This window comes from Chiloscyllium punctatum, chromosome 18 (genome assembly GCF_047496795.1).
Source record: "Chiloscyllium punctatum isolate Juve2018m chromosome 18, sChiPun1.3, whole genome shotgun sequence".
In the NCBI taxonomy this organism is placed as follows: domain Eukaryota; kingdom Metazoa; phylum Chordata; class Chondrichthyes; order Orectolobiformes; family Hemiscylliidae; genus Chiloscyllium; species Chiloscyllium punctatum.
Genome location: NC_092756.1, coordinates 95,113,281 through 95,125,844, shown reverse-complemented (window position 1 = coordinate 95,125,844; position 12,564 = coordinate 95,113,281). Strand labels below are relative to the sequence as shown.

General features: G+C 43.9%; 2 protein-coding genes across 2 annotated transcripts; both read left to right on the top strand.

Annotated features, from left to right (window-relative positions):
* Positions 1-1,272: 1,272 nt before the first annotated feature.
* LOC140488977 (ferritin heavy chain A-like) lies at positions 1,273-3,009 on the top strand. The gene is made up of 4 exons (XM_072588206.1): positions 1,273-1,374; positions 2,107-2,253; positions 2,441-2,566; positions 2,851-3,009. Exons 1-4 carry the CDS (start codon positions 1,273-1,275, stop codon positions 3,004-3,006), a joined length of 531 nt encoding a protein of 176 aa, XP_072444307.1. The 3' UTR covers positions 3,007-3,009.
* A 6,192-nt stretch (positions 3,010-9,201) lies between these two features.
* On the top strand, positions 9,202-11,988 carry LOC140489082 (ferritin heavy chain A-like). Its single transcript, XM_072588322.1, has 4 exons — positions 9,202-9,303; positions 11,014-11,160; positions 11,302-11,427; positions 11,827-11,988. The coding sequence occupies exons 1-4, from the start codon at positions 9,202-9,204 to the stop codon at positions 11,980-11,982; spliced, it is 531 nt and encodes a 176-aa protein (XP_072444423.1). The 3' UTR covers positions 11,983-11,988.
* Positions 11,989-12,564: the final 576 nt, after the last annotated feature.

Below are 12,564 nucleotides of genomic sequence, written 5' to 3'. Positions count from 1 at the left end.
GATGACGCTCTCTGGTGCTGGTCACTCTCACAAGGGGAACCACCGTCTCTGCATCCACCCTGTCAACCTCCCGAAGAAACACATGTTACAGGTAATGTCTTTTCTCATTATTCTGACCCACTCAACTGCTCTTCATGAGAGAGTCCTTCCATAGGATCAGCCTAGTGAACCTTCTCTGGACTGCCTCCAACCCTTCTTTAGATCAGGGGTCAAACCTGTTCCCAGTACTCCACCTGTGGTCTGGCTCGAGTCAACAGTGTGGTGCTGGAAAAGCACAGCAGGTCAGACAGCATCCGAGGAGGAGAATCGACGTTTCGAGCATAAGCCCTTCAATCAGGCTTCACCAAGCCCTTCAGAAGCCTTTTTGGGATTTTGCCCAAAACATCTATTCATCTGCTCCTCAGATGCTGCCTGGCCTCACTTTCTCCTGTGGTCTGACTACAGCCTTGTGCAGTTAAAGCAAGATGCTCCTCATTTTATACTCCATTCCCTTTGAAATACTTGCCACCAGTCCATCTGACTTGCCTCTTATCTGCTGCACTTGAAGGCAGCCTATCATCAGAGTCTCCAGTGGCTACCTGGGTGTCCATTGAGTGGCCATGTGATGTCCATCAGTTGGACAAAGCCCCCACTGAATATTCATTGCATCTCAGATCCTTTTTGACTAGAACAGGTGTCAACACCCAGATACATTTTCTGTTCGTGTGCATCGATTGTGTCTGTTGGTGGTATCTCTGCCCAGAGGCACCAGCCTGTCACATAACCAACGGTCCCAGATGTGAATCAGTCACTCTGTCTGGTGCACCTGAAACAAAAGTTAATCGAAGGGAACACATCTCATCACTTCATCCAGAACTGATCCCATCTGTAACGGAACCAGATGTCATTGTGTGAAACCTCAGAGAAACTGTACCATAAAGCAGAAGAATCAGTTTAGGTCAGATTGTTCAAATTCATTCTTATCCATCCATAGACAAACAGAAAGTTCGGAGCTTGTTCAGGATCTATTAATCTATAAGCAATGACCTCAAGATTGATTCCCAAATCTCTGATTGGCTCTGTGTTATGGCCCCTCACCAAACCCCTCCTCCTTTGTTCATTGATGCTTACATGCATGGTGATTCCTGATAGGCTATTGGGGATCATCAATCATCATTGGTGCTGCCACTTCCTGTTGGGTGCAGGCTGTCCCAGAAGGATAAATAGAAGAGCTTGTGGGAGTGAGGTTTAGTTCTACAGTTGTTTAGGTGATAGTGTGTGGTATTAGTGATAATGGCCTCTCAAGTGTGTCAGAACTACCACAAGGACTGTGAGGATGCTGTTAACAAGCAGATCAACCTGGAGCTCTATTCCTCCTATGTTTATCTCTCCATGGTGAGGCTGGTTCTCCTTGTCTCCGTGTTTGAAGAAGTTGGAGCTTCTCCAGTTTAATGAAATTGCTTTATGCCATACTCTATTACTGGGAGGGATATCATTTTGAGTAGTGAAGGATTTCTGGTTGAAGTTAATATTGAGCAATGCCTGCTCTGTGCAGCAGCTGTCTTCTGTGGGGGTTTAATGCTGGACTAGATCAGCTACTTCCTATGTAACTAAACAACCACACAACAAGGTTAACTGGCCAGTAACTTTACACAGTGGTTATTATTAGGTGACCATAGCTGGTGCAATGTTGGATGTGTCCTCAATAATGGTTATTGTCTTGAGCTGAAGATAGCAATGTGGGTCTAATGTAACTTTTTTTCTTAGATACTAGAATGTGTAGTCAGGAACCATGTCCACTACAGAAAGAAACATTGGTCAGTTTCTGACAGTAAACTGTCTCCTTGATGCCTGTTCTCTTGGAGTCAGTTCCACACTCCACAGAAATGGAGTGGCAAGAAATCCCTTATCCTGAGGGCAAGGGGTGGTATATTCTCTCAAATATCAGTTTTAAAATTAATCTTTCAACATCTTGCTTGTCTAAGAGCTACCTGCCTATCAAACTTTAAATAACAACAATCTTAATCTTTTGGCTTTTAAACTTCTGAAACAGAATTGCATATTATGGTTTTAAATGTGATTTATGGCTTGTTTTACACTTTTTTCCTCTTCTCCCCCAGTTCCCAGTTCTGTTACTTTGACCAGGATGATGTTGCCCTGCGTCACTTTGCTGAGTTCTTCAAGGAGCAGTCCCATGAGGAATGGGACCACGCTAAGAAACTGATGGAATTCCAGAATAAACGTGGAGGCCAAGTCCTCCTGCAGGATGTCAAGGTTGGGTTTAATTTGTTTCTATTCTACTCTGTTAGAAACAACTTTGTTTAATATGGATTTGAAGTGGCTTAACCCAATTGGTTTATACCTGTGCCTTGTTAAGACCTCTTCTTTCTTGTGACCACCTTTTACTGGATTAGACTCCACTTGTAAGAAAGTTTACCACCATGTTTTTCGCTTCCTCCAGAAGCCAGAGCAGGATGAGTGGGGCAATAGTCTGGAGGCAATGCAGAGAGCTCTGCAGATGGAGAAGGATGTGAACCAGAGTCTGCTGGATCTGCACAAACTCTCCTCTGGCCACACTGACCCTCATGTGAGTTCTTGATATTTTTAAACTTTTGCTTCTAGCTTAATAAATGGAATGACAAATCAAAAATCAATCCCACTCCTGCTTTCACCCTCTCTCTCCTTCTCGTGGAGGGTGTTGTATGGGAGTGGACCAAGCTCCCCTCTGTTGAAGCTTCTAGTGTTGCCAAGATCTGAACTCTTTAGAGGCTCTTCAGCTGTTTATGACATCACTTAACTGTCCACTTGGTGGGGGGGGGGGAGAAGGTGCATTTGATCTTGACCTATTCAGTTCCCCTCTTTCCCTTTCAGCTGTGTGACTTCCTGGAGAGGCACTACTTGGATGAGCGAGTGAAGATGATCAAGAAGCTGGGAGATCACATCACCAACCTGAAGAGACTGGGAGCCCCTGAGAATGGCCTGGGAGAGTACCTGTTTGACAGGCTCACCCTGGGGGAGAGTGACTGAACTGACTGCAAGGAACAAGCTGTGTTACGTTTGGTATTAATGGGAGATGTGTGCAGAGTAAGGTTACTTGTCTTAAGAAGTGACCTGTCCTCTATTGTAAAATATGCCAAGTGTAAATAAACTGCTCAATATTGTACTCTTTTGTTGACTTGTTTGGATGAATGTCTGTCAGTTGTGAAGAGGTATGATGAGATGTAACCTGTTGTGGAAAACCCATTACCACAATAAATAGGATCGGTTTATCCTGAGAGCTTGCTCTTCAGATGGCTTCAATCCAGTTTGGGTTAATTCTCTTGGGAGGGTGTAATGTTAGCCATTGGCTGAGACATGTTGAGAAGCACTGACACTGGGTTTATAAATCTCCTCCTCTCCAAACAGGAGGACTGGCCATAAACTTAGTCATGACACAAATGATCAGATTCATTCCATGTAGGGTTTTTGAGGGAGCTTGGCAACACTGGCTTCCTGGCAAGTCCTCACTTAGACCAGTCCCACTGCTGTTCCCATTTCACTGGGCATGCCCTCCATAGAACTGCTTGCTTTATGTCCAGTCTGTCTTTTGGAGCATTGATGTGCAAAGTTCAAATGTGTTCATTGCTTTTTCAGTGTTGACCCTGTTAGCAGTTTCTGCATCTGGCAGAACGCAAGAAACCCCTCCATGTTCTGTAGGAGTGAAATGGAGGGAGTGTTCTTTCCCCTCAGTAGGGGAGGTGAAAATGACAGCATAAGTTAGAGGGAGAGATGTAGAGGCCAGAGGGTGCAGTCCCTGGAATGGACTGCTTAGAAATGGAGGGGAATACAACTGTCATTTTAAACACTCCAATAACTACATGGATAGGATAAGTATGGTGACATCTATCCCAAATGGGAGTCGATTAATTGAGAACTGGGTGGCATTAACCAGCTGCTATACTTTGGAGGTGCATCAACATAGTCATAATGTTACTGATCTGCAACTTCTGTAAGAGGTTGTCTTCATAGCAGACAATGCTGTTTTGTACTAGTAACAATCACTGACTCATCAGGGCTTGTAGGAAAGGGGCCTTCGACTCTACTCCAGTTCCAGACTGGGCTGGGTGTGAACTCACTTGACTGGAATAGACTTCCTGAGAACTTGTGTGACCTCATTGGTCACTCAGAGCTCAGTGTAAGGTCTCTGGATTCAAAGCACCAAAACATGCTCCACTCAATCAAATCTCACTATAATTACAGGCTCCTTTTGTAAGGGAGCCAACTAATATAGGGCAACTGTGCTCATCAAATAACATCCTTCAGTTCTTGTCCAGTAAAGATATTAGGAAGAGGAATTCTGCTCCAGGAATTCCAAAAAGAAGGTTCCTTGTTCCAGCTACTGTGGTCTGACTAGAGCCTTGTGCAATTTAAGCAAGAGCTAGTGCTATGTAATGAACCAGACTTTATCAAAGATCTTAAAGTAAGGGAACACTTCGGAAGCAGTGATCATAATATGGTAGAGTTCAGTCTGCAGTTTGAAAGAGAGAAGGCAAAATCGGATGTAATGGTGTTAGTTAAATAAAGGTCATTATGAGGGCATGAGAGAGGAGCTGACGAAAATAGACTGGAAGCAGAGTCTAGCGGGGAAGACAGTAGAGCAAAAATGGCAGGGGTTTGTGGGTATAATTGAAGACACTGTACAGAGGTTCGTCCCCAAGAAAAGAAAGACTATCGGGGGAGGGATTGGACAGCCATGGCTGACAAAGGAAGTCAGGAAATGTATTAAAAAAAAAGAGAGATCCTATAAAGTGGCCAAGAGCACTGGGAAAACAGAAGATTGGGAAGGCTACAAAAACAAACAGAGGATAATAAAGAGAGAAATAAGGAAGGAGAGGATCAAATATGAAGGTAGGCTAGCCAGTAATATTAGAAATGATAGTAAAAGTTTCTGTCAATACATAAGAAACAAACGACAGGCAAAAGTAGACATTGTGCCACTTCAAACTGATGCTGGAAGCCTAGTGATGAGAGATAAGGAAATAGCAGGAGAACTTAACAAGTACTTTGCAACAGTCTTCACAGTGGAAGACATGAGTAATATCCCAACAATTAAAGGGAGTCAGGGGGCTGAGTTGAGTATGGTTGCCATCACAAAAGTACTTGAAAAGCTAAAAGGTCTTAAAATTGACAAATCTCCTGTCCGTGATGGGATGCATCCCAGAGTTCTGAGGGGGGTGGCTGAGGAAATAGCGGAGGCGTTGGTTGAGATCTTTCAAAAGTCACTGGAGTCAGGGAAAGTCCCGGATGATTGGAAGATCGCTGTTGGAACGCCCTTGTTCAAGAAAGGATCAAGATGGAAAATTATAGGCCAATTAGCCTAACCTCTGTTGCCAGGGCAAGAGTGACTGAACTGACTGCAGGGAGTAAGTCTTCATTTTTATTCTATGAATGAGATCTATAGAATCTGAAGCTGTAGAAGTAGCTCACTGTCCTGGGCTTGATCATGGAATGTACCAACTGTAAATAAACTGCTCATTGTTGGATTGGTTTTTGCTGACTAGTAGGTCAAACTGTGTATACAGGTCTAAGCTGTGACTTGCCATCACAGGATCTCTTGATCCAGATCAGTAATTAAATCCAGTCCAAATTATTTCATCTGACACCAAATATGTGGTGTGGGTACACGACCAAATACAGAGCTGAGTTTATGGAGTACATGTTTTCTCCACTACAGTGGGAGACTCGTACTACCAGATTCTGATCATCAAGAGATGTTTTACAAACTACTTCCTGAGTAGACAAGTACAAGGACCAGTGCCACCAGCAATATATTTGCTAACACTATCTAACCATGACTAGATAGATTACAACCTCAGCTGTTTTGGTTTTTCAAATCCACAACCACCTACCCCCACTCCTCACATCCTCAATTAGAGCAAGGTTCACAGTAAGTTCTCTCTGAAATCACAACTGTCTTAAACTTGCTGGTTTCTTGGAAGCAAAGCCTGGAGGCTAATCTCTATAGCTCATTAAGCTGTGCTTGAAGTGTTGAGGATATTGGCCTGTTAATATTATGATCTAAGCTGCAAGGTTGGAATTTTTTGTCTACTTGCGAGCTTTCCCGCTTTATGTAATCTGAAAACTTGGTGAATCTGTGGAATGTCACAGTAGTCTTAACGTGTGATAGACCTCAACCCTCTCTCCAATCCACAATTACTGCATTAGACTCACTGGGGAAGTTTAACCCTGCACAGTGAGGACCAGCAAGAGTGGCTGCTTGGACAATGCTGAACACAGCCAGAATGTTCACTATTTGAAATAAACTCCTGCTCTTTCTAAGCCTCTCTATAACCTAGACAGGTACTCCCCCAACAGCAGCCAGGTTAAGATATTGGCAGGAGTGGAGTCTGTGGAACTGTGCTCCATTAATCAGTTTAGACGGGGCATTGTGAATTCATCGTGGACTGAAGTAAATGCTTCACCTTCACCCTCCTCCATATCCAAATATTTTTCTCTTCAGTCAGTTCGGCAAACCAATAGTAGGTGTTTCCCATGATGTTACTTTTGTATTTAGGTGCTTTGCAGTACTTCATCACCAGATGTACCTTCCACCTTACACTTATCCCCATTTCTTTCACCATCCTGTATACGTGGCTGGAGATGCTGACGGCAGTTAGCCGCTGTCTAAGGCAGTGAAGGTGATGACCTAGTGACATTAGCATGAGACCCGGGCGGGGGCTGTGTTCATTTCCAGCCATTGCAGCTGGTGCAATTTGTATTCAGTAAAAATCTAGAATCCCGTCTGAAGAAGACCATGAAGCTGTTAGGAAAAAGTGAGGAATGTAGATGCTGGGGATCAGGGTCAAAACGTGTGGTGCTGGAAAAGCACAGCAGGTCAGGCAGCATCTGAGGAGCAGGAGAACATTACAGCGCAGTATAGGCCCATCAGCCCTGGAGTCGACGTTTCAGGTATCAGCCTTTCATCCTGATGGAGGGCTCATACCCCAAACATCAATTCCCCTGCTCCTCAGATGCTGCCTGAACTGCTGTGCTTTTCCAGCACCACATTCTGTGACCATGAAGCTATTGTCCATTGTCAGGGAGAATCCCGATCAGGTACACAAATGCTCTTCAGGGAAAGAAATCTGCTGTCCTTACCTGAGCTGGCCTACACATGACTCCAGACTCACCTACAGCAATATGATTGGCTCCAGAGTTGAAGTAATTGCTGGCCTGCCCATTACCCACATCCCAAAGAAGAGAATATTAGGATTTTGCTGGGAATGGCAGTGAAACGAGATATTAATTTCCTTGTAACTCACAAAGATATTTACTGTCCTATTTCATCTCTGTCATTGTGAAGAAAATCATCTGTAGGAGTTTGTTTTTCACCACCTTGATTTTGTTTTGAATCTATCCCCAACACTGCTCCCTAAGAAATTAGGGATACTAAATTCAATGTAATCTTAGATAAAGGATCAGTCAATAGTTACCCCCAGAGCCAGTACCCAAAGGCATTTTTCAAAGTCTCTAGTGGTCATTGAGTGATCATGTGATGTCTATCCATTTGGGTAAGGTCTTTGTGACCGCTGGATATCAATACGTTTTGATCCTTTTTGACCAGAACGAGCGTAAATACATGAATACAGTTTCTGGTCAGACACATCAACTGTGCCCACAGGCATCTTACACAAGAGGCTTCTCAGTGAGATGTTATTGGTGTCTCCAGATATGAATCAAAGCCACTCTGTCAGGCCTATCTAACACTGAGGTTAATCTCCACCTCAGCAGACCTGCCAGCCTCTTTGGAGAGAGAAGCACAGTTAATACTTTAAGTCACGTTTTGACTCAGTCTTTGGGGTCAACATTAACTCTATCCTTCCTTCCACAGATTCTGCCAGACCCATGTTGACTCTCCAGCATGTTCTGGTTTTATTTCTCAACTGCTGTTACATAGTAGCTTATAATTTCTCATAAAGTGAAGTGGTCCATGTCCATATACAGCAAGGCTTGGACAATCCAGGTTCAGGCTGACAATTGACAATTTATATTTGAGCCACACAAGTACCAGGCAATGGTCACCTCCACCAAAGGAGAATCTAACCATTACCCCATGACATTCAATAACATTACCATGACTGAATCCCCCACTATCAATATCCTGGGATTACCATTGCCCAGAATATGAACGGGACTGTTCAGATAAATTCAGTGAGGCTAGGGATCCTGCAGCAAGTAACTAATCTCTGACTCCCAATTGCCTGTCTCCCACCTTCAAAACACAACTCAGGAGTGAGATGCAATACTCCCTACTTACCTGAATGAGTACATCTCCAACAACATACAAGAAGCTCAACACCATCCAGGACAAAGCAGCCCACTTGATTGGCACCACATCCACAAATATTCACTCTCCCTTCCACTGACACTCAGTGGCAGCTGTGTGTACTATCCACGAGATGTACGAGAGTAATACTCTCCCGGACCTGAGTCTGCACCTTCCAAACACACGACCGATACCATATATAAGGACAAGGAAGTTCCCTCCAAGTCACTCACCATCCTGACTTGGAAATACATTGGCGTTTCTTCAGTGTCACTGGGTCAAAATCCTGGATCCCCCTCTCTAACAGTCCTGTGGGTGTAGCTAAGTCAATTGACTGCTTCGGTTCAAGAAGGCAGTTCACCATCACCTTCAGAAGGGCAACCAGGGACAGGCAATAAATGTTGGACAAGCTCGCAATGCCCATGTCCCTTTAATGAATGAACATTTGAAATTTGGTCCATTTTGAAGCCAACAAAAATAAATACTTAGCATTTAATTTGTCAGTTCAAATTCTGGGACACATTCAAATGTTTAGTAAAGGTGGAGAGACGGTTAATATCGTGTTTCCAACGACAAGAGACTTCATTTGTCATTCAGTCACATCCAGCTCATTTGGAGTTTGCACAGAATCTATTACTCCAAGAGCAATGATATCATTAAATTTCATCTCTCAAACCTGTCTATCTTCCAGATCTCTGATTGGCTCTGGGTCTCAGCTCCTCCGTCACAGTCCTCCCTGTTGTGTTCATTGGTGCCTGGATTGATTGGAAATTCCTGAACGGCTGTCAGGGATTGTCAATCTTCATTGGTGCTGCCACACCCTGGTTGAGGGCAGGGTGTCCCAGGAGGATAAATACAACAAGTTGGGGAGGGGGGAAGAAAATTAGTTTTTGTGATAGTGAGCCGGAATAGTGAAGATGGCCTCCCAAGTGTGTCAGAACTACCACAAGGACTGTGAGGATGCTGTTAACAAGCAGATCAACCTGGAGCTCTATTCCTCCTATGTTTACCTCTCCATGGTGAGGCTTGTGGACTTGAGACTGAAACCTGAAGAGTTGGACTTTTGTTGATTTAATGTATTGGTAAAATGGATTGTGCAATGTTCTGGTTATTTTAAACATGGAATAACCTTTTTGAGTGAACAACTCCTACAGCAGCTGCTCTCTACAGTTATTTAAGGTGTAGTGTGGGTTTTTTGTGGTACAGTGGCAGTGTCCCTACCTCTAGATCCTAGGCCTCTTGGTTCAGTACTACCTACTCCAGAGGTGTATCTGAATGTTGCTGAATTATACTTGGGTGTTTTTGTATCAAACCATGGCCCTACTTATTGCCAGACAGTCACCCTCTAGTGTCACTGCTATGGTCTGGCAGATCCTCCTTAGTATTGTTCCCTCCCTTTGGAATGTTAAGCTCTCAACCTTCTGATGTTGAGACTTCCTTCACAGCAATGATCACTGTTTTCATTAGTGGAATGGAAAATGTGTATAATAACTTGGTCAATGGTATTTGACAGTATCTCAACTGCTTGTTCTGGAATCAATTAGAGTACTTTTTTCTTTCCCTGATGCAGTACAGTCACTGGTAATGTTTGAAAGAGTATCTGGCAGTAAACCCTACCATGTCAGACAGTCTCTTTCCATGATGGGCCAGATACTGGAGAGATCTACCCTGTTATGGAAAATCTCCTCCATTGTGAGGAGGGCACTTTGGTTTAATCCATTGAAAGCAGGATGTACTACATACTCAGACACAAGCTAAACCTAAATTCTTGGCATGAAACCTAATGTTTAGCTTCAATGAAGCTTAGCTGAAGAACCAGAGATTAATCTAGTTTCGATCTCATGGAGTACAGGGACAAGTAGCCATTTAGATACTGAACTGGCTCACAGGTAGAAGACAGAGGGTGGTGGAGGGTTGTTTTTCAAACTGGAGGGCTGTGACCAGTGGAATGCCACAAGGATTGGTGCTGGGTCCACTATATTTCACTTGTATAAATGATTTGGATGTGAGTATAAGAGGCATGGTTAGTAAGTTTGCAGATGTCTCCAAAATTGGAGGTGTAGTAGACAGTGAAGAGGGTTACCTCAGATTACAACAGGACCTGGACCAAATGGGCTGAGAAGTGGCAGATGGAGTTTAATTCAGATCAATGTGGTGCTGCATTTTGGGAAAGCAAATCTTAGCAGGACTTATACACTTTAATGGTAAGGTCCTGGGGAGTGTTGCTGAACAGAGACCTTGGAGTGCAGGTTCATAGCTCCTTAAGTGGAGTTGCAGGTAACTAGGATAGTGAGGAAGGCATTTGGTCTCCTTTCATTTATTGGTCAGAGTACAAGAGTTGGAAGGTCATGTTGTGGCTGTACAAGACATGGGTTAGGCCACTGTTGGAATATTGTGTGCAATTCTGGTCTCCTTCCTATCGGGAAAGATGTGAAACTTGAAAGGGTTCAGAAAAGATTTACAAGGATGTTGCCAGGGTCGGAGGATTTGAGCTATAGGGAGAGGCTGAACAGGCTGGGGCTGTTTTCCCTGGAGCATCGGAGGCTGAGGGGTGACCTCAGGTTTACAAAATAAACAGGATAAACAGGCCAAGTCTTTTCCCTGGGGTCGGAGTCCAGAACTAGAGGGCTGTTACAAATTGCCTGACTATTTGAAAACTATTTCAATTGAAAATCTTGAATTGCTTTTAGAGCTTGAGATGACACTTGATTTTTCTCTCCTTCCCCCAGTCCTCTTACTTTGACCGGGATGATGTTGCCCTGCGTCACTTTGCTGAGTTCTTCAAGGAGCAGTCCCATGAGGAACAGGAACATGCTGAGAAACTGATGGAATTCCAGAATAAACGTGGAGGCCGAGTCCTCCTGCAGAATGTCAAGGTTTGGTGTTTATTGTAGATGGACAGTAATTCTGATTAAAATGCTCCATATCAGCATCTATGGTTTTTATGGTAACTCTGATACCACAGTTCTCTAAATTAGTGAAGAATGTGAAGCCCCTACTTTTCTCTCCCCCTCCAGAAGCCAGAGCAGGATGAGTGGGGCAATGGTCTGGAGGCAATGCAGAGAGCTCTGCAGATGGAGAAGGATGTGAACCAGAGTCTGCTGGATCTGCACAAACTCTCCTCTGGCCACACTGACCCTCATGTGAGTTCTTGATGTATTTATCTCTGGGCTCTTTTCCTAAATGGAAAAAACATTTTCATCCTTTAGCCTCTGATTTCAATGTTCTTGCCATTTTTAACATATTTATTCTAGCTTAATAAATGGAATGCCAAATCAAAAATCAATACATTTCCCACTTTCCCTCTCTCCTTCTCATGGAGGGTGTTGTATGGGAGTGGACCAAGCTCTCCTCTGTTGAAGCTTCTGGTGTTGCCAAGATTTGAACCCTTTTTAGATGCTCTTCAGCAGTTTGTGACATCACCTAACTGTCCACTCTCCTGTATTAATGGGATTAATTTTGCTCTATTAATTTTTCTTCGAGGGGGAGGTGGGAAGGTGCATGTGATCTTGACCTAATCAGTTCCCCTCTTTCCCTTTCAGCTGTGTGACCTCCTGGAGAGGCACTACTTGGATGAGCAAGTGAAGATGATCAAGAAGCTGGGAGATCACATCACCAACCTGAAGAGACTGGGAGCCCCTGAGAATGGCCTGGGAGAGTACCTGTTTGACAGGCTCACCCTGGGGGAGAGTGACTGAACTGACTGCAGGGAGCAAGCTATATAACTTTTGGTATTAATGGGAGATGTGTGCAGAGTAAGGTTACTTTTCTGAAGAAGTGACCTGCCCTCTATTGTGAAATATGCCAAGTGTAAATAAACTGCTCAATATTGTACTCTTCTGTTGACTTGTTTGGATGAATGTCTGTCAGTTGTGAAGAGGTATGATGAGATGTAACCTGTTGTGGAAAACCCATTACCACAATAAATAGGATCAGTTTATCCTGAGAGCTTGCTCTTCAGATGGCTTCAATCCAGTTTGGGTTAATTCTCTTGGGAGGGTTGAATGTTAGCCATTGGCTGAGACATGGTGAGAAGCACTAACACTAGGTTTATAAATCACCTCCTCTCCAAACAGGAGGACTGGCCATAAACATAGTCATGGCACATGTGATCAGATTTATTCCATGTAGGTTTTTTTGAGGGAGCTTGACAACACTGGCTTCCCAGCAAGTCCTCACTTAGACCAGTCCCACTGCTGTTCCCATTTCACTGGGCATGCCCTCCATAGAACTGCTTGCTTTATGTCCAGTCTGTCTTTTGGAGCATTGATGTGCAAAGT

What these genes read in the sequence shown, in the direction of transcription:
- LOC140489082 (XM_072588322.1), top strand. Translation starts at nt 9,202, where the DNA reads ATGGCCTCCCAAGTGTGTCAGAACTACCACAAGGACTGTGAGGATGCT. An exon ending in CCTATGTTTACCTCTCCATG is followed by an intron (nt 9,304 to 11,013) that starts GTGAGGCTTGTG and finishes TCCTTCCCCCAG; the next exon opens with TCCTCTTACTTTGACCGGGA. An exon ending in CTGGCCACACTGACCCTCAT is followed by an intron (nt 11,428 to 11,826) that starts GTGAGTTCTTGA and finishes TTTCCCTTTCAG; the next exon opens with CTGTGTGACCTCCTGGAGAG.
- LOC140488977 (XM_072588206.1), top strand. Translation starts at nt 1,273, where the DNA reads ATGGCCTCTCAAGTGTGTCAGAACTACCACAAGGACTGTGAGGATGCT. An exon ending in CCTATGTTTATCTCTCCATG is followed by an intron (nt 1,375 to 2,106) that starts GTGAGGCTGGTT and finishes CCCAGTTCCCAG; the next exon opens with TTCTGTTACTTTGACCAGGA. An exon ending in TCCTCCTGCAGGATGTCAAG is followed by an intron (nt 2,254 to 2,440) that starts GTTGGGTTTAAT and finishes CGCTTCCTCCAG; the next exon opens with AAGCCAGAGCAGGATGAGTG.